The sequence below is a fragment of the Microcaecilia unicolor genome, chromosome 2, assembly GCF_901765095.1.
Source record: "Microcaecilia unicolor chromosome 2, aMicUni1.1, whole genome shotgun sequence".
In the NCBI taxonomy this organism is placed as follows: domain Eukaryota; kingdom Metazoa; phylum Chordata; class Amphibia; order Gymnophiona; family Siphonopidae; genus Microcaecilia; species Microcaecilia unicolor.
In genome coordinates this window covers 19,120,083-19,147,012 of record NC_044032.1, presented here as the reverse complement: position 1 = coordinate 19,147,012, position 26,930 = coordinate 19,120,083, and the positions used below count along the sequence as shown (strand labels likewise).

The window sequence follows — 26,930 nt, the reverse complement described above, 5'->3', positions numbered from 1 at the left end:
AAGTAGATGGGTGGGCATAGGATCAGAGGAACAGGTAGTTAGTTTTTTGAGGAGGAAAGAAGATGTGCAGTTTCCTCTTCAGTGATTTCAGAAAAGGAAGAAAAGGAAGCAGGGGTTGGAGGGTTGAGAGAATGGACTAAGGGAAGGAGAGGTGGAGATGACCTGGTTGAGAATTCAAGTTTAATCTTGTGAACCTTATCATGAAAGAACTCAGCCAGAGTCTGGGGAGAAAGTGAAGGGGGGGGGGTTGGAGGTGAAGGCACTCTGAGGAGAGAGTTCAATGTGGCAAAGAGATGACGAGGGTTTGAGCCAAGATAATTAGTCAACTGGATGCAATAGTCCTGTTTGGCAAGTAAAAGAGCAGACTGGAAGGAGGTCAGCAAGAGTTTGAAGGTGTTCGGCAGAGCGGGCACAGGAATGTAGGTAGTGGATTCTACAGGTCAGCCAAGGTTGGAGTTTGGTACGTTTTACAGAACAGGGAATGAGAGGAGCGAGAGTATCCAGAGCAGAGGAGAGACTGGACCGGGACAAGCTGGCTCCCCTGGCCGCCTTTAACCAGCCCATGGACACCTTGCCGGGCTACCTGGCTGCCATACCAGTGGTCACCCCTCACCTGCAGGCTTACCAGCACCTCTTCGCTTGCCCGAGCCCCCGCACCTCCCGGAAGATCGAAGCTGAAGCTCCTTGGACGACTGTGAGGCCCCCCACGGCCTCTCAGCCAACCACAGCGCGTTTAGTTGACACTAGTGACAGCTAAACACGCTGTGATTGGCTGAGAGACCTGGAGGAGGGGCATAATCAAGCAGCAGCTGAGCAAGCCGCAGCTCGGGCAACTCACGGCGCTCCTCCTGCCCTGTAGTGGGGTTGGGGATGGGCACGAGGGGGCTCCGGTATCTCTCACTGTCCAGAGGAAAGACAGGTGCGCGCGGTGGTGGTGAGAGGACCATCCCAATGACGAACAAAAAGAGACTGCAGAAGAACCCGTGCCCGGGACGCGCATGCTCACACATCCTCTCTCCCTCCACACGCACACAAGGAGAGAAGAAGTGGCAAGAAACACTCAGCGAGTCAGGGACACGCTCTGCACCTGCTCTCCTCTGCCACAACCACCACTGCCGCTAACACCCCTTGTAATGAAGGACATCCATAAAAGACGTCCTTGGCATGCGCAGAGCAGCCAGCATAACGCTTGGCTGCTCTGCACATGTCCAGCTGGCTGACTGGCTTGGAAGGAAATCCCATGCAAATGAGCTAGCAGCGGCCAGCTCATTTGCGTGTGATTTCCTTGATGCATTCCTGTTGCTTACCGATTCGCTAAGGGAATCAGTAAGGGAAGGGCTTTAACGATTTTTTAGTGCATCTTGGCGTTGGTCTGGAAAAATGTTCGCTATCTGGCAACTCTGGAGAGCATCTAAGAGTACTATATCTTCTGGAATTCAGAATTACCAGCCCTTAACAAAGCTCTGCAACCAAAAGTAATAGGTTTTCCCTTCTAGAGGGCTGTCTCCCATCTCAGCCAGCACCATCAAACATTTTTTAGCACAAGGCAAATTCTCCCCACCAAGTGAATTCCCAACTATGCTACCAGTCCCCTCCCTTAAACTTGTGCTGAGCATTTTTTCTAATTCCCTTATTCTGATCTAGTTCTCTCCGTTTATTGTGTGCATCATTTATCCTACAAGCTTTATTTCCTTCATTGAATTAATCCCTTCAAAATGTGTAGAAGTGCTCCCACCAGCCTGCCTATCTGTTCCAAACCATGCTAGCGGTTCCTGGTGCGGCATTTGAATGGGCTCCGTCAGCATTGCTGCATGGCTTAACAAGAGAGGCCCTAGGTGAGCTAAACAACAATATCTAAAAAGATTTTTTTTTAAACGTTAAAAAAAAAAGGGTAAAAAAAATTATTTACTAAACTGAAGGTGAAAGACAAGTGTCAGCAATCCCGCCAAAAACTTTAACCAAAACAAAGGGTGTTAGTGGTAAATGTTAAAAGAAGTAGGAGCATACAAATGACATCACAATGTACATCTGAAAAAATAATGCATGGGCTTCTTGCGCATACCTCTTTCCATGTAGGAAAAAAGGATGCAAAAATACGTTAAAAGGCTAAAACAGCCATACTGTATGTAAAGAAAAAATTTAAAGGTGTAAAAAAATAAAGCAAACAGACTGTGCGCTAAGTTCTGTAAAAAAAAAAAAAAATATATATATCTAATATAATAAAACGCACCGTGAACGTTCTAATGAGGACAACGTTCTGAAGCCATCTGACGTGAGTCCCTGGCTGTAGGGTTCGTGGCGTTCGTGGTGTGAAGCCACCCAGCCGTCTCTGCCCCGCCCTCGCGTCTAAACAAACAAATCCGGAAGCGAAGCGTCAGGGAAGGAGGCGGCGCTCCCGACGTCTAGCCTTCCCTTCGCTGTGTTCCGCCTTCAAAAAAAGGCGGAACACAGCGAAGGGAAAGCTAGACGTCGGGAGCGCCGCCTCCTTCCCTGACGCTTCGCTGCCGGAAACGCCACGGAGGTAAAGTTAAAAAGAATAAAAAAAACAAAAAAGGGATGCATGGATGCGAAGGGGGGGGGGGGAGAAGAGGGCGGGCCAGGCTGGGACATGGGAGAGAGAGGAGCATGGATGCGAGGGGGGGCCATGGAAGGGAGAGAGGGGACTTGCTGGAAAAGGATGAATGGAGGCAGCAGGGGACAGAGGAGCATGGATTGGGAGGGCAGGGCTCAGGGAAAGAGGGAAATTGCTGAAAAGGGATGAATGGAGGGGGCAAGGGACAGAGGAGCATGGATGGGCATGGATTGGGAGGGCAGGACTCAGGGAGAGAGGGAAATTGCTGGATAGGGATGAATAGAGGGGACAGATGGGCATGGATGGATATGGATTGCAGGGCAGGCCTCAGGCAGAGAGGGCAATTGCTGGATAGGGATGAATGGAGGGGCCAGGTGACAGAGGAGCATGGATGGGCATGGATTGGAAGGGCAGGACTCAGGGAGAGGGGAATTGCTGGATAGGGATGAATGGAGGGGACAGATGGGCATGGATGGATATGGATTGCAGGGCAGGCCTCAGGCAGAGAGGGGAAATGCTGGATAGGGATGAATGGAGGGGGCAGTGCCCATGGAGAGAGGGGAATTGCTGGAAATGGATGAATGGAGGGGCAGAGGACAGAGGAGCATGGATGGGCATGGATTGGGAGGGCAGGACTTAGGGAGAGAGGGAAATTGCTGGATAGGGATGAATAGAGGGGACAGATGGGCATGGATGGATATGGATTGCAGGGCAGGCCTAAGGGAGAGAGGACAATTGCTGGATAGGGATGAATGGAGGGGCCAGGTGACAGAGGAGCATGGATGGGCATGGATTGGAAGGGCAGGACTCAGGGAGAGGGGAATTGCTGGATAGGGATGAATGGAGGGGACAGATGGGCATGGATGGATATGGATTGCAGGGCAGGCCTCAGGCAGAGAGGGGAAATGCAGGATAGGGATGAATGGAGGGGGCAGGTGACAGAGAAACATGGATGGCCATGGATTGGGAGGGCAGGGCTCAGGGAGAGACTCACTCTCTCTCTCACACACTCACACTTTCACTCTGACTCTCAAACAGTCACTCTCACATACACTCTCCCAAACATACACACTCCGAGGAAAACCTTGCTAGCGCCAGTTTCATTTGTGTCAGAAACGGGCCTTTTTTACTAGTATATATATATATATATATACAAAAAAGTCTGTGCCGAACGTAAACATAATTGATGGGCGTATGTAAATAAGTGCACACATCACAAAAGTACAAGAAAACAAAAATTACAGTAATAACAATGCGCATAGCTTAATGCAGATAGTAACTCAAATGCATTTGCAAACTAAAAACAATGTCTTGTGCAAAGTGGCACGTAGGCGCAGCGCACGTACGTTGGATTTCAGGAGAGAGAGGTAGGTGCTGACTGACTCTGAAGGTTTTACAAGTCAAAATAAAAAAATAAATATTTTGTTTCATGCACATCTCTTTTGTTTAAAGATAACTAAATGGGCTATAAGCCCCTAATGCTTTTGGTCTTTCCTATATTGTTTGTGATGACTTATACTCTGTGATCTCAACTTTTTGGATACAGGAATTTGTCCATTATTAACCCTCAGGACATTTCAAGTCCATTTTTGATATTAATTTTGGCCATTTAATAGTGTGGAGTTTTTGGGGGGGCTAGATGATGTTGCGCCGGGCCTACTACGCCTTATATAGTCCGATCATCTTGGGCTGGCTGGGTGGTGTTACTGAACCCCCCTTTTTTCTCCACTTTATATGAATGTAAGCCCCACCCAGCCCTGTCCCTAACCCCACCCCCTTTAGCCTCCCCAAACAGTTGGGCCACCGACTGCCTATGCATATACTTTGCACAATCTTTATGAGCACGCAGTTTATTACATCACATTCTCACAAAGTTCCTGTCTCTGAGGATATTTAACTATATCTGCATTGACTTGTGAGCCTAAACATGCCAGACTTGTTGAGAAGCCCTGGTTAAAATGGCTCTCTGAGTTGTCAGCTTGTGCTTGCAGTTCCTGGGACTGGAGGGTAAGCCAGGGGCGTAGCCAGACACCCAATTTTGGGTGGGCCTGGGCCCAAGATGGATGGGCAGAAATCTGCCCCATTCCACAGGTGATTTGGTCTCTCCTGCATGCACACTGCTCATGTTGTTCCCACAGCCTTCCCATTGATGCAACTTCCTGTTTCCGCATAGGCGGCACTACGTCAGAGGGAAGGCTGTGTGACCGGTGTAAGCAGTATGTATCAGTCACTGCTTGCTGCAGGCGAAGATCTGCTATTTACAAGGTATGCAGGAGGAACAGTTGTTGGGAGTTTTCAGCTGGTGTGACTTGGGAATCCCTGCCAGCCACATCATAAGTGTGCTGCTACTGGGTGGGCCTGGGCCCACCTAGGCCCACCCTTGGCTACGCCACTGGAGTAAGCTCCTGTAGGCTTAGGAGAGGGCTGTCAACTGCAAGCTCTGACCATCTCCACTGGGTCTCATTGGTTCACGACATTCACACAACCAAACTTTAGTTTTCAGCTTTGGTTTCAGCCAAAACCAGGTGATCAGTTTGGCTGAAACTGAACCATTTTGGTCAGCCTGTATTGGCATGCATGATAAGGAAGGGGAAATTTGGACTCAGCTGTTAATTTCCTGTCCTTGATTCCTGCCAGACCAGTCCAGAATCCACCCACAGCAGCCAAAGGTTATTGTTTTGTTGTTTAACCTCATTATTTAAGTGAACAAGTAAAACATTACAAACATGAAATGCACCTTCTACAAAATACAGAACAGCAAAGAAAATATGCAAGCCTGAGGAAGATAAATTTTCCATTATACACATGGAAATGCACATTTTTCAAGAAGTATAAACAGAAAAGACTATATTGAAGCTCTGACAGGGCAAAAACATTAGTATAGTTAAAAATTAGAATCATTTCACATAATATAGATTACATTGCCCACTTAACTGGCTACACTGCTCCCTGTTTTTCCAATATTTAGCCCAAACAATATCAAACATCAGCTTTCCCCCTTGGAGAACATGATAATGCCTCACCACCATTTGTGCAAACCAGAAGGTCAAAGAAGGAGACCCCTTCCAAAAAGACTCTATCGTGTAGCAACCAGTTCCAATCAGATGGCCAGCCAGATCTCGATCACCCCTTACCAAGCTGTATCGCCTTACTATCCCAAGAGACAAAGAAGGGGTGACAAAGTAAGTCATCTTCCCATGAACCTGCTACCAAAAAATAACCATGAATGGACAACCACATATGGAAAACTTATTGTCCCCACAGCCCGACCAACATCCGAGTCACTTCAGCATAGAGTATAAAACATAGGGAATGATGCCTAATTATAAGGTCCAACCTTTGACAACACTTGGAAACTGAGTGAGCTGAGGGCCAGATTACCTCCCAATCAGAATCATTCAGTGATTCATGAAGGCCCACGTTCCATTGGCGTGTTTGATAGCCTCTTCGGTGAATGTTTGCTTTTCTATATTTTATATGGGTGTTCCTTTTCCTTAATGAATTTTTGTTACACTGCTTTTGGTTTATGCTTTAAAAAAAGCAATTTTAGGAGAGGAAGTGACGTCACGCAGCCGAATGGACGCTTGATCCTCTAGCTCCGCGATCCCTCGCCGTTTACACAGCAACAACTGCGCTAAACCTCGACAAATCGGTCGAAAAAACGCCATCGGTGTGCCGGTGGATACTCCGCCATAACTATGAGTAAAAAAATCGCTGCCCTCCCGCGAGACAATGAGCGCCTTTCGACGAGGCAGGTGGCACGGGGCCTAACACAGCCAGCCTCTCCTAAACCACGAGGCTCACAGATGGCTGAATCTGAAGCTGCCGGTTCCCGCAATGGCGCCGGTGAATCTGCCCTGATACCGGCTGACCTGACAAAATGCCTGGAGGTAATTCGCGCCGAAATCCGCGCATCTAAGGAAGAAATCCTGGAGCATGTAGATGCACTGAACGCGGACTTGAAGGAGCTGGGGAGCAGGGTGGAGCTGCTGGAGGAGAAAGCAGATGAACAGGAGGGGAAAAACGTAGAGGTGGACAGGAGACTAAAGATGCTGGACGAGAGGGCGGAGGAGCTACAATACCAGATGGACGACCTTGAGAATAGAGGGCGCAGGCAGAATTTACGATTCAGGGGAGTCCCGGAAAGTGAGGACATGGAAGATGTCCAGAAGGTGGTGAGAACCATATGCGTGCAGCTGATGGGAGAGAGCTTCGACGCTGCAGCCATGGGCATTGACAGAGCCCATAGAGCGCTGGGTAAAAGCAGAGACAACAGGCCACGAGACATAGTGGTCCGATTCACTTCATTTGTCAGCAAAGACCAAATATGGCAGAGGGCGCGCCAAAACCCTTCCCTGGAATTTAATGGAGCATGAGTGGCGATTTACCAGGATTTATCTATATTTACCCTCACCCAGAGGAGAGCCATGAAACCGGTTATAGAGATCCTGGTGAAGGAAAAAATAGTCTACAGATAGGGTTTCCCATTCGCTCTTTGCTTTGCGTTAAAAGGAGAAAATGTCCGCTGCAGAAAGGTTGATGCTGCATGGAAGGCCCTGCGCGAAGCGGGACTGACCCCGACAGATACAGTGCCTGTGGGTATGGCGTCATCTACCAAGAATCGGATGCAGAAGTGGAAACGCGTGGAGAAAACAAGCAAAAGGACTGTGGACAAGACATGAGAGACTGGGCTCTGGTCTGGGTGAATTATCTAATTTACTACTTACCGGGAAGTATGGGGGAGGCATTTTGAAGTTGGAGGGATGATAATAAGGGTTGCATAAAAGTATGGGGAGAGGCTTGCAGTTGGATTAAGAAAAGGATTTATGAAGGGGGGTTGGGGGACGGGGGATTGAGTGTCATACTCTGGGGGTTCATAGGAACCATATTATTTTAAATTCGGCTGGGGGGGGTTTCTTTCTCCTGGTTCCCAAGTAGTGCTCTTAAGCGCTAGTTGGTGGGAAATGATAGAGGGGGGGGGGATTAGGGATGGGGGAGGGGTAGAGAGAGGGTGGGATAAGGTTAAGGGGATAGATTGGGAAGGGAATAGGAGGGAGGGAGAGGATCATAAGACCGTGGAATATGAAGTTCACTTAAATTCTTCATAAAAAAAAAAAGGCAATGTAATAGCAGAGGTCCATGGCTAATTTTAAATTACTAACTTATAATGTAAAAGGCTTGAACTCTCCATATAAGCGACATGCCTTGGGGAGGGAGTTGCGGGTGATGCATCCACATGTGGTGTTCCTACAAGAAACCCATTTCTTAAAACACACGAGGTGCTTGGCCTTTAAGCAATACCCGACAGTGTACTTTGCCTCTGATGCTAAGGGAGCCAAAAAGAGAGGGGTGGCTATTATGTTCCATAGGGATGTACAAGTTCAGATACTACATGTGAGAAGGGAAATGGAGGGACGATATCTCTTCCTACACGTCCTTTTAGAGCAGGAGGAGTACACTCTAGTTAATGTGTATGCTCCGAATGAGAGACAGGAGCGCTTTTTTGGGCAACTCCGTAGAGACCTGCAGAATTTTACCAGAGGGAAGTTGCTGGTGGCTGGAGATTTTAATGCCACCATGCAACCTGGACTAGACAGGTCAAAGTCTCCAGCTCCAACCGATTGGAAGATATCTCGAGCCCTGAAGATCTTTGTGGAGGAGATGGGTTTATATGATGTATGGAGAGTGGGACACCCTAGAGGGAGGGATTACACATATTATTCCCAGGTACACCAGTCTTATTCTAGATTGGATTATATATTTGTTGATAAGACTCTCTCGGAGGAGGGAGGGGATTCTCACATAGGTCATATTACTATTTCAGACCACGCGCCAATGTGGGTTGGCCTCCCCTCTTTGACAGAAGAGACGAGGGACAGGCGATGGACACTTAATAACTCTCTTTTGCAGGACCCAGCAGTGGTGGCTAAATGTATAGCAGTTTTGCAAGAGTACTTTCTGCATAATATGGACTCAGGGCCGGCCTTGGACATAGTGTGGGACGCCTTTAAGGCGGAAGCCAGGGGATTTTTTGTTAAGTGTGCTAGCCAGAAGAATAGAATACGTAAAGAACGGCTGGCCCAGTGCATGGAGAGATTGGGGGCCTTGGAGGCCAGATACAGGGCCTCTGGCTCGGTGTCTGATTACCGAGGGCTCCAAGCACTGAGAATGGAGATAGCAGATATCCATGAGGAAAGCTTGAAATTTGTACATGCACGGTTGAAACAGGTGTACTATGAGTCCACAAACAAACCTGGGAAGTTATTGGCTAATAAATTAAGAAAGCTGAGAGCAGATAGACACATCTTGAGAGTGAAGGACGATAAGGGAACTATGCTACATACCTCAACACAGATTAGGGAAAGATTTGCACAATATTATGAATCTCTGTACTCGGAGGATGCCGCTGTACAGACAGATGAAATTGAGGACTACCTGAAGGAGAGGGGACTAGGGGGACTGACAGAACAACAAAAGAGTGATTTAGATGCTCCGGTGCAGGTGGCTGAAGTCCTTCAGGTTATCAAAGATCTGCCAACCGGGAAGGTACCTGGTCTTGACGGATTCACCAATGAGTTTTTTAAAACATTTGGGGGAACGGTGGCCCCATACCTTGCATTGGTCATTAACTCTGTGAGAGAGGGCTTTCCCCTCCCTAAGACCATGATGGAGGCATGGGTGGCAGTCATTCCGAAGCCAGGCAAAGATAAAACTGACTGTGCAGCGTATAGACCAATTTCAATACTTAACGCAGATGTCAAAATATTAGCAAAGGTACTAGCGAATCGACTGGGAAGGGTGTTACCATGCTTGATCCACCCAGACCAAGTTGGCTTTGTAGCTAAAAGACAGGCAGGAGACAATATCCGTAGAACGCTGGACCTGGTGTTTCAAGCACAAAAGAAAGCTAGCCCGATGTTGCTGTTAGGATTAGACGCCGAAAAGGCATTCGATAGGGTCCACTGGGGCTATCTGGACAGGGTTCTGCAGAGAGTAGGGATTGGACAGTTTTACAGAACTTGGATTCGGGCGTTTTATACCTCCCCTGGGGCGTGTGTATGAATCAACGGGGGAAACTCAGGGGCTTTCAAGCTGGAACGTGGTTCACGGCAGGGATGTCCTTTGTCCCCTCTCCTATTTGCACTGGCGATGGAGCCTCTGGCCGAGGCCATAAGGGAGAATGTAGATATAGCGGGGGTTAGCGTGGGAGGACGGGAATACAAAATTGCATTATTCGCAGACGACGTACTATTGTCACTAACCAAACCCCTGATATCCCTTCCCAACGTTATGTGAGAGATAGAGAGATATACTCGAGTGTCAGGCTATAAACTTAATGCGAGTAAGTCAATTGGGCTAGCTGTGGGAGTGCCAGAGGCCATGCTAACATCACTGAAAACATCTTTTACTTTTAAATGGGAGGAACGGGAACTAAGATACCTGGGGGTGCAGATTCCGCATAACTTGTCGGCGTTGTTCAATGCCAATTATCCGGGCCTTCAGAAAGAAATACAGCGGGATTTGGAGAGATGGACGCCAATGAGCTTATCTTGGATTGGGAGAATAGCGGCCCTTAAAATGAATATTTTACCTCGGCTGTTGTACTTGTTCCAGGTGATACCACTTAGACTCCCAAGAACCTTTCTCTCAAGGTTACAGGATAGTCTGGTCAGATTTATCTGGAACAACAAAAGACCGCGTTTGCCACGAGCTTTCTTATACAAAAATAAAAGGGATGGAGGCCTGGGGGTGCCCAACTTATATGGGTACTACTGTGCTGCACAGTCGAGAGCAGCGGTGGAGTGGTTCCGAAAGGAAGATCACAAAATATGGGTGAAAATTGAACAAGCATTGGTTGGGACGCGAACATTGGGACATGTAATGTGGCTCCCGAGTAAACACAGAGGACAGGTTGACAAGTTCCCACCGACAGTTCAAGCCACATTCCACTATTGGGATCGTATGTTTGAGGGCCGCCAGCCCGTGGTGTCTGGGTTGGCACCTATAGTAGATAACCCAAGCTTTAGCCCGGGAGTGGGTAACACTACGTTTTGCAGGTGGGCAGAATTGGGATTAGATATGTGTGGGCAGTTACATATGGGTGCAGATATGATACCATTTGACAGACTAGTAGAAGACTACGGCCTCAGGACAGATATGCATACATACAAATACAGCATTTTTTGCAGGGACCAAGCTATTTAGAATGCATGAAAAGAGAGGTACATCCACTGAAGGAGGTGTGTGTAAATCCAAGGCCCATGAGGGGTATGATTACTCACCTATATGAATTAGTGGGCACACAGATTAAGCCATATACATTACATAGGCGGAGGTGGGAACAGGAATTAAATTTCACATTACCAGACGTGGACTGGCTTAGGCTTGAGAGGACGATTTTGCGCTCCTCCCGGGCCGTAGCAGTAAAGGAGAATGCCATTAAAATATTTTATAGATGGTATCTTACCCCGCTAAGGCTGCACCGTATGTATAACCATGTTTCAAAGGACTGTTGGAGACAGTGTGGAGGAGTAGGAACTATGGGCCACATCTGGTGGACATGCCCTAAAGCGCAGGCATATTGGAAAAGTGTGTGGGCGCGCATTCAGGTCTGGACGGGAAGGGCTGTGCAGTGGCATCCTTTGACTTTCGTCTTGGGCCGGAGGCCAGCAGGGCTTACAGCTGATCAGTGGGTTCTGGTGAGAGGGTCTTTGCACGCTGCCCGCTTGAATTTGGCTCAGCAGTGGAAAGTGGTGCGGGTCCCCTCATTGGTGTCCTGGATTACGAAAGTGAAATATATTTGTGAAATGGAGAGATTGATAGCGATTAAACATAAAATCTTGCCAAAGTGGGAAAAAGCCTGGAAACCTTTTGTGAATGCAAATGTTTGATGAAGGTAACAAGGCTCGGGAGGGGGTAGGTCAAGGGGGGGGGGGGGGGGGGGGGGGGCGGATAAGGTTAATAATAAAATCAAAAATGTTTTGAAGTGTAATTTGACCTAAATTTAAGTGGACACAGAATTTCACTATCTATTTCAGATTGTCATTGATGAAACACTTATTGTAGATTGTATTGATATGAGCTGAGTTGAATTGAAGTGTTGTTTCTTTTTGTTCTGTATTCTATACTTCAATAAAGACTTCAAAAATTAAAAAAAAAAAAAAAAAGCAATTTTAGCAAATGTCATTAAACATAAACTAACTACATCAGAGGCACAGTGGAGGTAGTCATCTGGCATTGTGCAATAAAATCTAGAAATCCACCTCCCAGGTGTGCCTGGGAACACCTTTGTATAGGTGTGAGTCTTCATTCTTGCCAGCCACGCCTGCGTAAACAAGCCAATACTGCACAAAATTGCCAACAGACATTCATTCAGAGGGGTTATAACAAAAACTCCTGGGCCAGGGACCTAAAATCTTTAAGGTCACCTCCTTTTTCAGTTGCCAGAGAAATTGCAACCCTGTAATTCCCATTCTCCCATTTTAGGAGAGAAAGTGCAAATAAGATATATGTGGATTATTCCATAAGGGAGACATCAGAGAAATTACATCACCACATATTTTGAGTGCCCCACACACCTGCTGCCACACCTACTGTGTCAGCCATCATGGGAGAGCAACCCAGAATTCACCACACTGCCTGCAAATGTCGTGGCACAGTGAAAAGCAGTGAAAGTGAATAGCCTTCTACCCGAGCTTCTACAAGTTGTAGCCAACTTGCGGTCCCCCCCCCCAAACCCATTGACCAGCCCCAATCAACTAGGAAACCCAGTAGTATAGGTCTTACCCCCCCCCCCCCACACACTTATGAACAGTGACACGGGGGGGGGGGGGGCTGAAAGTCCAGCAGATGCCCCCCCCCCCCCCGACACAACGGCTATGCTGCTCCCGGCTGGGATTGGGGCTGGTCATTAAAGAAAAAGGAACTCCCATATAAAATATAGAAAAGCAAACAGTTAAACAACTTATTAGTGTCCAATGCCACTACAGTCCCACTCAAGTAGCCCTATTCTGGCAACTGCAGATTACTACTACTACTACTAAACATTTCTATAGCGCTACTAGACTTACGCAGCGCTGTACAAATTAACATGAAAAGACAGTCCCTGCTCAACAGAGCTTACAATCTAAATTGGACAGACGAACAGACAGCTAGGGGTGGGGAAATTGCAGTGGTAGGGGCAGGGGCGTAGCCACGGGTGGGCCTGGACGGGCCCAGGCCCACCCAACATCCCTCGCATGTGGCGCACTGCAACAAAAATGGTTGTCCTCCCTGCCGGCGCTGCCTCGGCCCCTGCACGCTACCCTGTCTCTGTCCCTGCCTGCATTCTTTTCTTCGATCGTCGCATCGCCGGCAGCGTTGCCATTCACTCAGGCAGCTCCGCTCCCCTCTGCCGCGTCCATCTGGCCCTACGTAAACAGGAAGTGCGTCAGAAAGAGCTGGATGGACGCGGCAGAGGGGAGCGGAGCTGCCTGAGTGAATGGCAGCGCTGCCGGCGAAGCGACGATCGAAGAAAAGAATGCAGGCAGGGACAGAGGCAGGATAGCGTGCAGGGGCCGAGGCAGCGCCGGCAGGGAGGACAACCATTTTCGTTGCAGGCGCGGTGGGACGTAGGGGTGGAGAGAGGCAGGGAAGGGCATGAAAGCTGCCTTACAGCAATTCCTCAAGGCCGCCACACTACAGCAGTGGCCAGGAGAAACTAGTGGTTGGGCATCAGTGTCCTTGCCCTGGGCCTGCCCCGTGAGAGGGGGTGGGGTGGAGAGAGCGAGTGAGTGAAACGGTGGGGTGGAGAAATAATTGTTTGACATGGGGGAGGGAGAGATGCAGGAGGAAAAGAGAGGGAGAATTGTTTGATATGGCTATGGTGGGGAGAGGAAGGGAAAGGCTGCAGAGGAGTGGCAAAGGACGATAGAGGAAAAAAGTGTTGGACATGACAGTGGAGGGAAGGGAGTGAGAGATGAGAGAGGGAAATATTGAACATGGCTGGAGGGGTGAGAAAAAGATGTTAGACCAGGGGCTCAAGGCAGGGAGAGAGAGAGAGAAAGAGAAAGAAAGAAAGAGATAGTGAACAATATGGGAGAGATGTTGGACATAGAGGTAGAGCAAAGGGAAGGAGAGATGCTGCACAAGAGAGGGGGAAGAGGGAGATATTGGATCCAGGGGCAGAAGGGAGATATGCTGGACAATGGGTAAGAGAGAGACATGCAGGACAATGGAGGGAGGGGGTAAAAGGGAGATGTCAGGCTATGAGAGTGAAGAGAGAGTGAAGAGAGGGGAGATGGTAATGAAATGAATGAGAGGATAGTGATTACAGGTGGTAGAAATATGGTAATGGTGCATAGATTGAAGATGGAAGGGAATGGAAGGCTGGGAAGGAATGAGTTTGGATATGGGTGAGCTAGTGGGTGAAAGGAGATGAAAATTTGATAGATATCTGAAAAGTAAAAAGGAGGAAAAAGTTTAGAAAGAGGGTTAAATTTGAGTGGAGAGAGGCAGAAAAAAACAAAAAACAAAGGAAAGAGCTAAAATGGAAAGATCAATATTTCAGAAGCAGTTGTAGTGAGGAAATGGAACGAGAGGAGAGAAAAGACAAATGGACAACAGTTGCTTGAAGAATTAGCAGAAGACGACGGGAAAGTGGGAAGGAGAAACTGAAACCAACGTGATAGAAAAATAAAATGTCCAGACAACAAAAGGTAGAAAAATAATTTTATTTTGAATGTTTTAAATGGAATATGTTCAGTTTTATTTTGTTCAGTAGAAAAGGAAATGCATTTTTGTTTTTATTTCTCGTGTTGCACTTAATGTAGAGGTTCTCAGTTCAATTTTTGTCTACATATTTTTATTTCTAATTTGTAATCCCTTGTTCTGTATTTGGTGATGGTCTGTCAGTGTGAGACTGTAATGGCAGATGGGGAGATTAAAGAGGAGAGGGCTTCTTTATTTTCTGCCCTGGGCCCCAGCATGGCTAACAGCAGCCCTGACCCTTGCTGTAGCTGACCCTTGCTGTGAGGGTGTTGAGTATTATTAAAATAATCTATGGACAATTTTCTTAGTGGCAGAAGTTGACTCATAGAGGGCCACAGGGATCTGTAGTAAGACAGGTGCCTTTGTGTTGGGGGGGGGGGCATTCACTGGAGAACCAAATTTTTATTTGTATTTATAAAAAAAAAAAACTTGTATATTCCACTTGTAGTTCTTACCAGATTATAAGATCACATTTTGCTCTGAGTTCAGATGAGCAGTTGACTGGCTACATTATTGGAGAGGAACCCCCCCTCCTCTCAAACCTTCATCTGAATTTGTCCAAGCACTGTGGTTGATCCATCCGGCATTTGAGCAATTAATGCTGTCTTCATGGATCTGCTGACCACATCCTCCTCATTCCATTTTCCTCTGCTTCCTATCTTCCACCCCCACCCTTCTGTGTTTGTGTAATTATTTGAAACTGTGCTTATGTCTTTGATGCCATTATATGAAGCACTTGTAATAAAATAAATGCAATTTATTTATCATCATTCACTTTATCCACCACTGATCCTGGCTCTCACACTGAAGTTGCTTTGCCAATATGATCCCAACATGATGCTTCAAAAATAGTGAAGATCACTGCTCCAACACATTCCCCCCCCCCCCACCATATCACCATTGTAAAGTAATCTGTAATTCACATAACATTATCCTAAATTTGGTTAAAAAAAGAAAATCATCATGCTTAACCCCCTCCCGGTTCCAATTTGCATCAACCCATGGACTAGTTTTCTACAACTTCCAGGGCAAATGTCTGGAGTTTTGCAGTTAGAAGAATGTTCTTGCTCTCACATCTGTAATAGTAGACTGGAGTCTGGGGCAGAGTGTACTCCCTGCTCATATCATGCAGTCATAAATGGGAATTAAATGACATCACTAGGACTAAGATTCTCTCAGCTATTACTAGGTGGAAAGAGAACAGAGTCCTTCTGTGGGGTGAGGCTGCCCTTTATCCTCACTGGAAGAAGCTGCATAATAAACCACATGTGTGAAGAAATATCATTTACTGATGAACTAGAATGGCAGACCCAATGCACAAAAAAGGGAAACATTTTAATTCCTTTTGGTTTTAAGATGAATTGTATATAAATTACACAGTACTGTACATTATAGAAACGTCTCGAACATGTAGAAGAATTCTGTCCAGCGGAGTTTGTCCTCTTTGCAGAACAAAGATCTATCTATATAAATTTAACATATTTAGATCCAGAATAATACATTTACCTTACAGTCCCTGCTTCCAAAGTCTGAATTCCTTCCCCTGACTCACCCCCTTTCCTTTGCAAGAGTACATTTTCCTGTCCTGTCTCTCATCTGCTTCCCCACTCTCCCTCCCTTGCAAGTAGCAAACCTCTCATCCTCGACTCCCATTTTACTCTTATATGTTACAAAAAAAGCAGCAAAGTACAATTACCATTATTTGCTATAATTTGTACAGTTCTAGGCTACCCACCCAGGTGTTTGACTTTCCAAAATTACTGTCCAGTTCTTCACTGATAAAACAGGTCCCTGATATTTATAGCTGAACAGGTGAGAATCAGTGGAGTTAGGAGAGACCTGCACAGAGGTAAGGAAGCTACTGTGGTCTTTGGCATTTGGTGAGCACCTGGAACTTCTGGTTCTAACTGGAATCTAGCTTACCCTAGTACACAGCAGCGTCTCTTCCCAAGCTGGTCTCCATACTACCTGCCAGACCCACCAGCTCTGCGACAGCACCTCGTGGCAAGTAGAGAACTACTAGTTTCTGGTCATTTTTGCTTTTCCTCCTTAAGCCTCTGTATCGAGGTGAAAGTTAAGCACCATACAAAGCCCCAAGGAATGAGGTTGAAGCACTAATTATGGAGACACATCTTTGTCCAAGGAGATCAGAGTCTTCTATGTGCTGTTCTAACTGGCCTTGTGAGGCAGCTGAGTGGTGTTATATATTGTACCAGATTCTTCCTCTTATTCCAGAGAGGGCCACGCGTTTGGGAGGAGCTCGTAAATATGAGAAAAGGAGAGAAAGTTTAAGGCCACGGCACATCCTCAGTGATGGCAGAGATATAATCTTGTATTTTGCCAGTTAAAGCTTCATCCAGTGGAAAACTCTTTTTCGACTGTGAAAGCAAGTACAAGGGGAGAGCTCTGGAAGACAGAAAGAAAGAAAGAATGTGTTTTATTTAAGATTATTATTATATATGAATACTGGTTGGGATGCTCATTTTACTTTAAATCTTTTTTTTTTAATTGAAAATGATATTCACACACAACAAATGGTACATTATCATTCACAAGTACGGTAAACCAATTATACAAACTCCCCCCAGTAAACTCCCACCCTCCCCAAGAAACTCCACCCATCAAAGCCAAGGTTAACATACTTCTAAAATACAAGCAATGGTAATTACAGGATCTTGGCTCTTATGACCCCACACCAACTATCTATAGCTACCCAGCACTGACTGTACAGTACCCACCCTCACACTACCCTCCCATTAAAAAAAACCAACCCTCTAACAAGTGCCTTGATGAGCATTTTGAAATCTATTTAGCACAAAGCTATGTGCTTTGGGAGATATGGACTGAAGAAATGCCAAAAAGGTATTTTGCCTTGTAAGATGACAGCCTGCCTCAAAATAATTCTCATATCATTAAGAATATACAAAATCCACTCAAACACAAGAAGAAACGGATAAAGGATAAGCACCCAAAATTAGTGAAATTATGGGCGATAATGGAAGTTATTCAGTAAGGACTAAACCACAATCCCAGAGCCATGAATCTGAAACTGCCTGCAATCAATAGCTATTCAAAACGCTCTCCTCACATCATAAAACCTTTCAAAGGGTGATTATTTAAATCCTGTATAGTTTTCAATAAAATAGTGAAACAAATAACTGGGATCTTGCTAAACAGTGGTGCCACTGTCAGGGGCTTTTTTTTTTTTTCCTTTTTTGATTTTTGTGAAAGGTTCAGTGAAACATGGAGAAAACTGAAGGACCCCTAAAACACAACGTCTGCAGAAAGGTTGGCTTTCTCCAGTACGTTGGAGATATAGAAGGCTGCGAGATCAGCAAGATGTGTTTTGCACTGTATATACAGAGAATGAATAGGTTTAGTGTGTAAAAGATTAGGAATAGTATTTTTCAAAATTTATAAAATACAGCAGTCACAGAGGGGGAGGGGTGTGTGTGTGTGTTTTTCAGAACAGTATTTTCTCCCGAGGTGGAGTTTTGTTTGTTTTGTTGTTGTTTTTTTTTTTTCTTTTTATAAAAGCTACTGATGATAGTACCCAGAACTACCTAAACTTTAGGAAATCATTGCAATCAGTATTGTTTAAGAAGGCCTATTCCCCAGGTTCAACATAATTAGAATTATCCCTTACTATTATATGATCCAATGGACACTAATTACACGTTACTACTTTCTTCCTTTATTATTGATTAATTATTAATTCTATCTTATTCTCAATACCAATTGCTGTTCAATTGTTATTTCTATCTTGCTCTTAATTGCAAAATTGTACTTCACTACATTGTAACTTTATTACAATATTATTGTAAGCCACTTTGAGCCCACAATCAGTGGGAAAATGTGGGATACAAATGTGATAAATAAATAGTAAAAAGGACTCCTAAAACAGCAACACTATTAAGTACTATATGTGATCGGGTGTTGTGTGGAGCTTTGAGGTTTTGTTTTTGTTCTATATAAAAGTCATTAACACTTCTGTGCCTTTTCTCCTCTATTAGCAAACTTTAAAGTAGGCGAGTGTCAAATTATTGAGTTTGCTCTTCGTGTAAAATATAAATTTACACGTGCAACCTGTGTTTAAATTCAGGCACGTTTATAGAATGAAGGGGACGGTGCTTTCCTGCTAAAACTGAGACTAAGAATTACTGTTGCAAGACTGGCAGTTCCCATTCTCTGGTCAGAAAAGTCCCTTCCTCTGATTAGAAAACTCCTAAGTATAACCAAATAGGGAAAAAGAATTTGAACCATCCTGTAGTAAGATGGAACTTATATTACTGGAACAAAACAGAGCTAAGGCATTCCAACATTAAAAAAAAAAAGCAAACCCAAGCATATCTTAACAGGAAGAAAACAAAGGAGCTGGTACTGCCAAATCTGCTGGAGGACCATAATTTAATCATTTAGTGTTTTACAAACATATAAAGAACTCCATTTACTAAGACGCACCTCCTCTCCTGCTGCGCAGCTGCTGGCACCGATGCACTCTGAAATTTCTGCCAATACATTGCAGCCTCCTGCTTCCTGCCCAGCCTCCACAAAACTTCCAGCAGATTCTGAATGGCTTCCGAGTGGCCTGCACAGCAGAAACGAGCAAAGAGATGCTCAGCTTTAAGAGTATGGGGGAAGTAAAAACAACAGTGTATGGAGAAGGAGCAGGGAGACAAAAAGAGCAACAAAACCACTCTTATGAAGGGCAGAGCAATTTTCAAAGCCAATTACTTGGATAAATTGCCCTGTCTGAAAATGTCCCTCCCTTATCCAGCTAGAAGTACACACACACACTTCCACAGAGCATATGCCTTTAGCTGGGTTAAAAAGACACTCCCCTTGGGTTATGTTTAGGTCAGATGTGTAAACAGCAAATATACAAAGAATTTTCAAAAATATGCACAATACTTTACCCTTCTCCTCAGCTGGTCACAAAAATAACAGAGCCGGTGGTGGGAGGCGGGGCTGGTGGTTGGGAGGCGGGGATAGTGCTGGGCAGACTTACACGGTCTGTACCAGAGCTGGTGGTGGGAGGTGGGGCTGGTGGTTGGGAGGCGGGGCTAGTGCTGGGCAGACTTATACAGTCTGTGCCCTGAAAAGGACAGGTACAAATCAAGGTAGGGTATACACAAAAAGTAGTACATATGAGTTTATCTTATTGGGCAGACTGGATGGACTGTGCAGGTCTTTTTCTGCCGTCATCTACTATGTTATAGCAGGTGCAAATTATGTAGGTCCTTTCAGCATAAGCACTTTCCACATGCTAATTTTCCCTTTGGAAGTTAGTTATAAACAATGCATGGTAAAAGTTGCCTGTCCTTTTCAAATATATGGGCTATTTGAAAATTGTCCCCAAACTGCACAGACTAATACACTAAATTAATTTGGGGTCCAGTAGATATATGATGGGGGAATACAGTGGACCAGACTTACTGATCTGCTAGCTCAGGATAAGCTATCACACTGCTATAACAGGCCCCACTGTCATATGACAGATCACATCACATAACACTGCCCACCTGCCAAGCGGTGAGTAGCCACAAGCATGGTCAGTTAAGATTAAAGATCCTCCAGCCAGTACCACTGAAGTGATTGTGGTTTTCCATGCAGCATCAGAATGGCTGGCAGCACACTTTGAGCACCACTGAAAAAAAATCCTGTGCTCAGATGCGACCCTCAATGGCTATATGGTTGTGTCATGGATACACATCATCCTCAAGGGCCACAAGTAACAGAGCCATTCAGCAAACCCCAAGCAGGTAATTAAGTAGGTTTGGATAGGGAGTAAGCAGTGTTTTGGGGGTAACAATTGGCAAGTATTGATGCAATCAGAAGATTCTCGAAATCTGCAAGGACGCACTTATAAAGTGTGAAAATAGCAGGATCAGGTGGACCTGGAGGAATCCACTTGGACAGCGTTTGACATAGAGACTGCATCCTAGCAATTTTTGGTTTGAGTGACAGATTTGGCTGTAATCCAACTGTTCTAGGAATATATACTGTCTTACAGATTCCTAGACCCCTGATGCAGGCCGGTAGGGCCGAAACATGACTCGTGTCAGGTCGCTCATTTTACTGATTTGAATAAAGACTTCATTGTGGACACCATCTGAGACAGGTTTTTTCTCTACTATCCTTTGCTTGGCATGTTGCCTTCAAAGACCAGAACTGGGCATGTCATGTAACTCCTCAGGGCCACATCTAGTTTCTTCTCCTCAGGCCTCGTTTGAACTTGGCAATGTGCCCCATACACTGGCTAACACTCACTCACCAACTGCATTCTCCTTTGCCTCTGAATGAGTCCTCTGCCATAAAAAGTTATTCCCCAATAGCTTCTAGAGATACAGAGGCCTCACAACCCCCCCCCCAAAAAAAAAACAAAAAAAAACTCAGGATATCAAACAGTTCATAGAAATGCACCTACTGACAAAATACAAAAACATAGATAGTTAATAAACTTATTCTCCACTCCCCATACTATTCAGTCCCTACAGACACCCTCACTATAAATGACTATGTTCTCCCTCTATCTAGCAGCCTAAAGCTCCTTGGGGTGATCTTGGATAAACATTTGCATCTGGACGACCAGGTACGTGCTATCACTAAGAGAATGTTCAATGCGATGTGGCGGCTTCGGCAGGTCAGATATTGCCTAACCAGAGATCTGTTTCACACCCTTGTTCATTGGTTGGTGCTATCTCACCTGGGCTACTGCAGCGGGATTTATGCAGGTTGCCCTGGATATCTTTTGCGAAAATTCCAGACTGCACAAAACACAGCGGCGAGACTGATCCTAGGAAAATCGCATTTCGAGCACGCGCAACCTCTGCGTTTCCTTCTCCACTGGTTGCCTGTGAGGGATCGTATCTCTTTCAAAATTTGCTCCTTAACCCATAAAATCATATACGGACAGGCTCCGGAATATACGCTTCACTTTATTGACCTACCGCCCAGAAATGCAGTTGCCACCTCAAGGTTGTATCTCAATCTGCACTTCCCAAATTGCAGAGGCGTCAAGTACAAGAAGATCTTCTTCCAATACTCCTGTGCCAAGAATTGGAATGTTTTGCTGAAATGCTTAAAACTGCAAAATGATCATCACCTGTTCAAGGGGCTGCTGAAAACCCATCTATTTGGACTGGTCTATTCCCCTCACACTCTTCTCGACCAATAGTCTCCCTTCCTCACCCCTATATCTGTTTTGCACCTTTCCCCTTTCTGCTCTATTCTTGTCTCTTACCATTTTCTCTTATTGTACTGTCATTTTTCCTTTTCCCATGTTAGCCACATTGTGCCTGCGTGTGTGGGAAAATGTGGGGTAGAAATGTACTATAAATAAATAAATAAAGTTTATTAACATTTGGAAACAATGAACAAGAACAATAAGATTTAATTCTGCAAACAGCCAACTGGTAAAATAGTCAGGATTATACAGATATCACTCTATATAGCCAGTGCATGGGAAAGTTCAGGATATCCAGTCCTCACAGAGGTGTAGAGGCTGGTACGGGGTGTTAGCACATGTCCATTTCCTCCAAATTCCCAGCCAAAATGCAACACTTCTAGCAAATTTGAGACTAGTTCTGTATGAGCTGGACCAATTAGGGCACAAAGTCATAGCTTTCTGTTGAATGACACTGCAGAATAATAAAATCTTATAGCTCTTTAGGGTACTTGAAAAACATATTATCCAAGTCTATTCCGAGTTACAGTTTTGCAAGCGTCTCACCACAATCTGCAGGGTAGCCTAAGGAAAAACAGTTATGCTGCCCCCTGTCAGTTCAAGAATTGCAAAGGAAAGAAAGTTTTAGGGGAAAACCACCAATTCCTGCACTGGGCACTCCTGGTTTGACAAGGTCTTGATAACAGTTATATTACTTTTAACATTCAGATTTGATTTTACACCCTTATAAAAAGGGTAAGGTTACAATTATGTTACAGGAAACATATTCAATATGTAATATTAGATACAACTCAAAGTGTTTTTTAAGTTAGCACCATCAGTAAGCATCTACTTTATGTGAGTAGCAGTAATGTTAAAATTTTTTTTATTCAGTCTACTCCCTTCACTGTACCTGGATTCGCCTGCAGGCTGAGCTGTAAATCCCTCAGTGCATCCTTGTCCTTCCCCAACTGCAAGAACTGGCAACCTCTTCCCAGGAGAGCAAGTGATTTCAAAGCCTGCAGCACCTGCTCCTGTCTGTAGAGACCCTCTTGTGCCATTTCATCACTAGCTGTACCTAGAAAATAGCCAGAGGGGGAGCGCAGCTGAAATAAACCTTCGCTCTGTTCTCATTCATGAGATCCATGGAAAGTTATAAACACCTTGTCTCTCCTTTCCAACCCAACTCCCACCACAAGCAAACTATCTTCCTCATAAAGAATGCAAACATTGTTCCAAAAATGTGGTCAGAGAGGTGTTGAGAAGTCTAAATCTTTTCAACAAACACTCTTGTGTACTAGTTTGACACTGCCAAAGTCAGGCAGAAAGACAGACAGCTTTGAAACTAAGATTTTTTTTTATTTTTGTTACATTTGTACCCCGCGCTTTCCCACTCATAGCAGGTTCAATGCGGCTTACAAATAAGTACCTGTGTATAATATGTACCTGGGGCAATGGAGGGTTAAGTGACTTGCCCAGAGTCACAAGGAGCTGCCTGTGCCTGCAGTGGGAATCGAACCCAGTTCCCCAGGACCAAAGTCCAGCCCTCTAACCACTAGGCTACTCCACTGCATTCTGAGCTGGAAGTTACTAAAAAAGAAACAGAGCTATTTGGAGGAGCAAGGACCAAAAGCTATTTATACACATATTCATAATATGGCCATCCAATTAAAAAACAAAAAAAACAAAACACACACACACAAATGCACTAAAACAATAAAAAAAACATGAGATTAAAAAAACATAAGATCAGGTGGTCTTGTTCTGCATTGCAACAATTTTAGATGAATATTTTGAAGCATTTGGAAGATGTTGGAGGGATAAGTATCCAAAGAACAACAAAACATAGTTTATTAGGTCTGGGTAATTGTCAAGGAAATAAATGGCTGAAAAGAAGGGATTGGCTGCAGCAAAATGTGTTATTGCAACTTTCTGAAAAGCACAAGAAGGCCCTTCACTTCATGACTGGACTTTAAAAATTGAGGTTAATTGGGGAAATGGTAAAATTAATAGACAAAAAAACGGTAACTTAACAGACAAATAGAGTACATTTGACAAAGATAATGAAGAATGGTCGAAGTTGGACAGATTAGTGAGGGTGGGGGGGTGAGTATCTTATATCTGGCTTTGTATTTGATAGCTTCACACAACTGCTTCGTGTTTGATATTGAAAATTTATTGGAAAAAAAACATCAAGATCAAATAATATCATAAAATAAAGTGCAACACGATAGAGGATCAATGACAGAGGAAGAGGAAACTTTTCTACCTCTAGAGAAAGTTTCAGTTTAAAACATATTGAGCCTGCAAAGAGGTGGGATAATGTGGGATACAAATGCAATAAAATAATACATACATAAATAAATAAATATGGGAAAAGGGTTGTACGCTATGAAAACTAGTTAATAATGCTTACTTCTCTCCCCCTCCCCCCCAGACTGAACTAGGCCATGCTGTGCCTGTTTAAATGAATAGTTGGGACAAATGGAGTGGAGGAGTGGCCTAGTGGTTAAGGTGGTGGACTTTGGTCCTGGGGAACTGAGGAACTGAGTTTGATTCCCACTTCAGGCACAGGCAGCTCCTTGTGACTCTGGGCAAGTCACTTAACCCTCCATTGCCACATGTAAGCCGCATTGAGCCTGCCATGAGTGGGAAAGCGCGGGGTACAAATGTAACAAAAATAAAAATGCGGCAGAGGAGCAGAGGAGGAGGAAGTGGCTCGTTGTATAGCCGTGCACCTCCTTCTCGATTGTGGCACGGAGGGAGGGAGGGAAGCCAGCCATGCTGCACCAGTGCATTTGCCTGCAGAGAACTCTGCACAGGTGGGGAATTCTGTATAAATTCTTCATTGCACAATTGTGGGTCAGTACAGTGGTCAGACCAGCCTAGGGAATGGGTGGGGATATTCTGCAAGGAATCATAAAAGCAATTCTATAAGAGGGTGCCCATGTTTACATGCCACTTAAGCAGGTAAATGTGCAGAATACTGTCACATGCATTAAGTGTGCATTTATCCACAAAAGTGATAGCAGGGCAACCGAATGTTATTGTATAATGGCTTGCCTAAGTGGAGGGGCACATACATGGTTAGAGCATGGATAGGATATGGGAGGGGCTGTCAGTTGTGTAACTGTGGGCACGTAATGTTAGGCATGCTGATTCTGGGTTATTGGGTTGCCCAGAAGCCACTAAAGAATAGGCTCTCATTGCGCAGCATCAGGGCACCTAAATGGAGGCATCCTTATAAAATTGCCCCCCCACCCCAGGTCTGTAGATGGGCGATTGTTTTTTTTCAAATTTCTATTTAGTACACGTGGAGGGGCATAATCGAACGTCGCCGACCAAATAGATCGCCGGCGACCTATGTTGGCGGCAGCGCTACAGCTGGCCGGAACCGTATTATCGAAAAAGATGGCCGCTCATCTTTTTTTCTGATAATACGGTTTAGCCCGGCCAAATGCCGTGGAGTTCGCCGGGTTTGAGATGGCCGGGTTTGTTTTTCAGCGATAATGGAAAGTTAAGTCGGCCATCTCAAACTCCGGCCAAATTCAAGGCATTTCGCCGTGGGAGGAGCCAGCATTTTTAGTGCACTGGCCCCCCTGACATGCCAGGACACCAACCAGCCACCTTAGGTGTCACTGCAGTGGACTTCAGAAAAGCTCCCACCACGTGCATAGCTCCCTTACTTTGGGAGCTGAGCCCCCCAAACCCACTACCCACAAATGTACTGCACCCACTAAAATTGCTCCAGGGACCTGCATACAGCCTCTAGGACTTATTGCTGCTGTATAACTTTGGCACACCAATTCACACCTGAAGACTAATCTCTCTGAAAAAGGTCCTTTCTTGAAATAACCACGTTTACTCACAGTTAACTGCAGATCAGAGGTTGTGCCCCACTGGCAAAGAGTCCCCTGGTACTAAGATTAGCAGTAGGTCAGAGCTGGCACAATGGTGTACAATGCCCTCTTTCAGCACCATTCAAGGTAAGAACTACGTTCTCTAACGTGGGTAACACAGGAAAGGGAACTAAAACTGGCTTACAAAAATGGCCACTACCGCATGGACTACAACAGGAAACAAAACAGGGCACACTCTGACCCAGTTAGCAGGGGGGAAAAGCACCATGGGAGTAGAGCCCAGTACCCTACACCCACCACAATGCATTGGTAATATGACTCTCTGCAGGGCACCTAACAGAAAAGGTGTCACACTCACCCCAGAGCCACATCGCAACCAGGGAAAGCCTGTCGGAGGATAACACACATTCTGCTGTCATGGAGGTGGGTACGGCATTTGAGTCTGGCATACAGGCTGGAAAAAAGGTTTTTAGTTTTATTTTTTTAGTTTGGAAGGGGATTGGTGACCACTGGGGGAGTATGGGGAGGTCATCCCCCATTCCCTCCAGTGCTCATCTGGTTAGTTGGGGCACCTTTTTGAGGCTTGGTCGTGAAAATAAAAGGACCAAGTAAAGCCGGCAAAATACTGCTTAACGCCGCTTTTTTTTTTTCCCATTACCGGCGAAAGCCGGCCATCTGGTAGCCACGCCCATGCCTGCCCATGTTCCGCCTTCGCTAATCTACCGACACGCCCCCTTGAACTTTCGCCGGCGAAGCGACGGGAAAGCGGCGATGCTGTCAAAAATGCCGCTTTCGATTATACCGATTTCGCCGCTTTTAAGAAATCGCTGGCCATCTCCCAATTTATGTCGGAAGATGGCCGGCGATCACTTTTGATTATAAGCTGGATAGTATTAAATGAACATAAGAATCCACTTCAGGGGTTGGGAAATGAAAGTACAACTGTATGCTATTTTTTACCACACATAGCTGCACTGGAATTCCATATTCAACTCGTTTGCATGCATTTGCAAGAAAAATGCGCTAAAATTAGCTCATCCTTTTATTTCCCACTTGGGGCAGATTTTTGTGCATGCTAAATCCTTTATGCATTGGACATAAGTTTAGCACAGAGAAAGCAAATCATCATTTAAGTGCTGTTTATTACATTGATGCCAAAGTGCCTTTGCTCCTCTTTCTATGCTATTTTGCTCTTATATCACCTTTCCTTGCTCACTGCCCAAAATCCATGAGCAACCTGGCCCTGAGCAGACTAGGGCTTAACAGTAGATATTTTTGAATTATACTGGGGTAAATGGTGTTGCCCTACATAGCTTGACTAACTTACAGGTTTCCAGGTGTTGAAAGCCTCTTGATGTGAATCAGTAGATGATAGCAGAACAGGAGAAAGACTTTGGGGTCGATATTCAACACTGGTTGTCCAGGCAGGAAAGACTCTTACCTAGCTAACTAGAACCGATTGAGTCTGCACATGAAACTGAGAGACATATAACCAACCAGATAAGATAGTCAGCTGCACTTTCTGACCACCGTGGCACTATCCAGTTACTGCCAGCATGGTCCGAGTGTGGAGTCAGGGCAGAGC

At 45.2% G+C, this 26,930-nt stretch overlaps 1 protein-coding gene across 1 annotated transcript in view; it reads right to left on the bottom strand.

Moving 5' to 3' along the window:
• Nucleotides 1-15,230: 15,230 nt before the first annotated feature.
• The window catches only part of FANCG (FA complementation group G), an 80,319-nt gene continuing 68,619 nt past the window's right edge, over nucleotides 15,231-26,930 (bottom strand). Inside the window, exons 12-14 of the mRNA XM_030192826.1 lie at nucleotides 22,399-22,563; nucleotides 18,782-18,908; nucleotides 15,231-16,726 (exon numbers count right to left, since the gene is read on the bottom strand). Coding sequence (XP_030048686.1) covers nucleotides 16,609-16,726; nucleotides 18,782-18,908; nucleotides 22,399-22,563 — 410 coding nt within the window. The 3' untranslated portion in view covers nucleotides 15,231-16,608. The remainder of the gene's footprint in view (nucleotides 16,727-18,781; nucleotides 18,909-22,398; nucleotides 22,564-26,930) is intronic.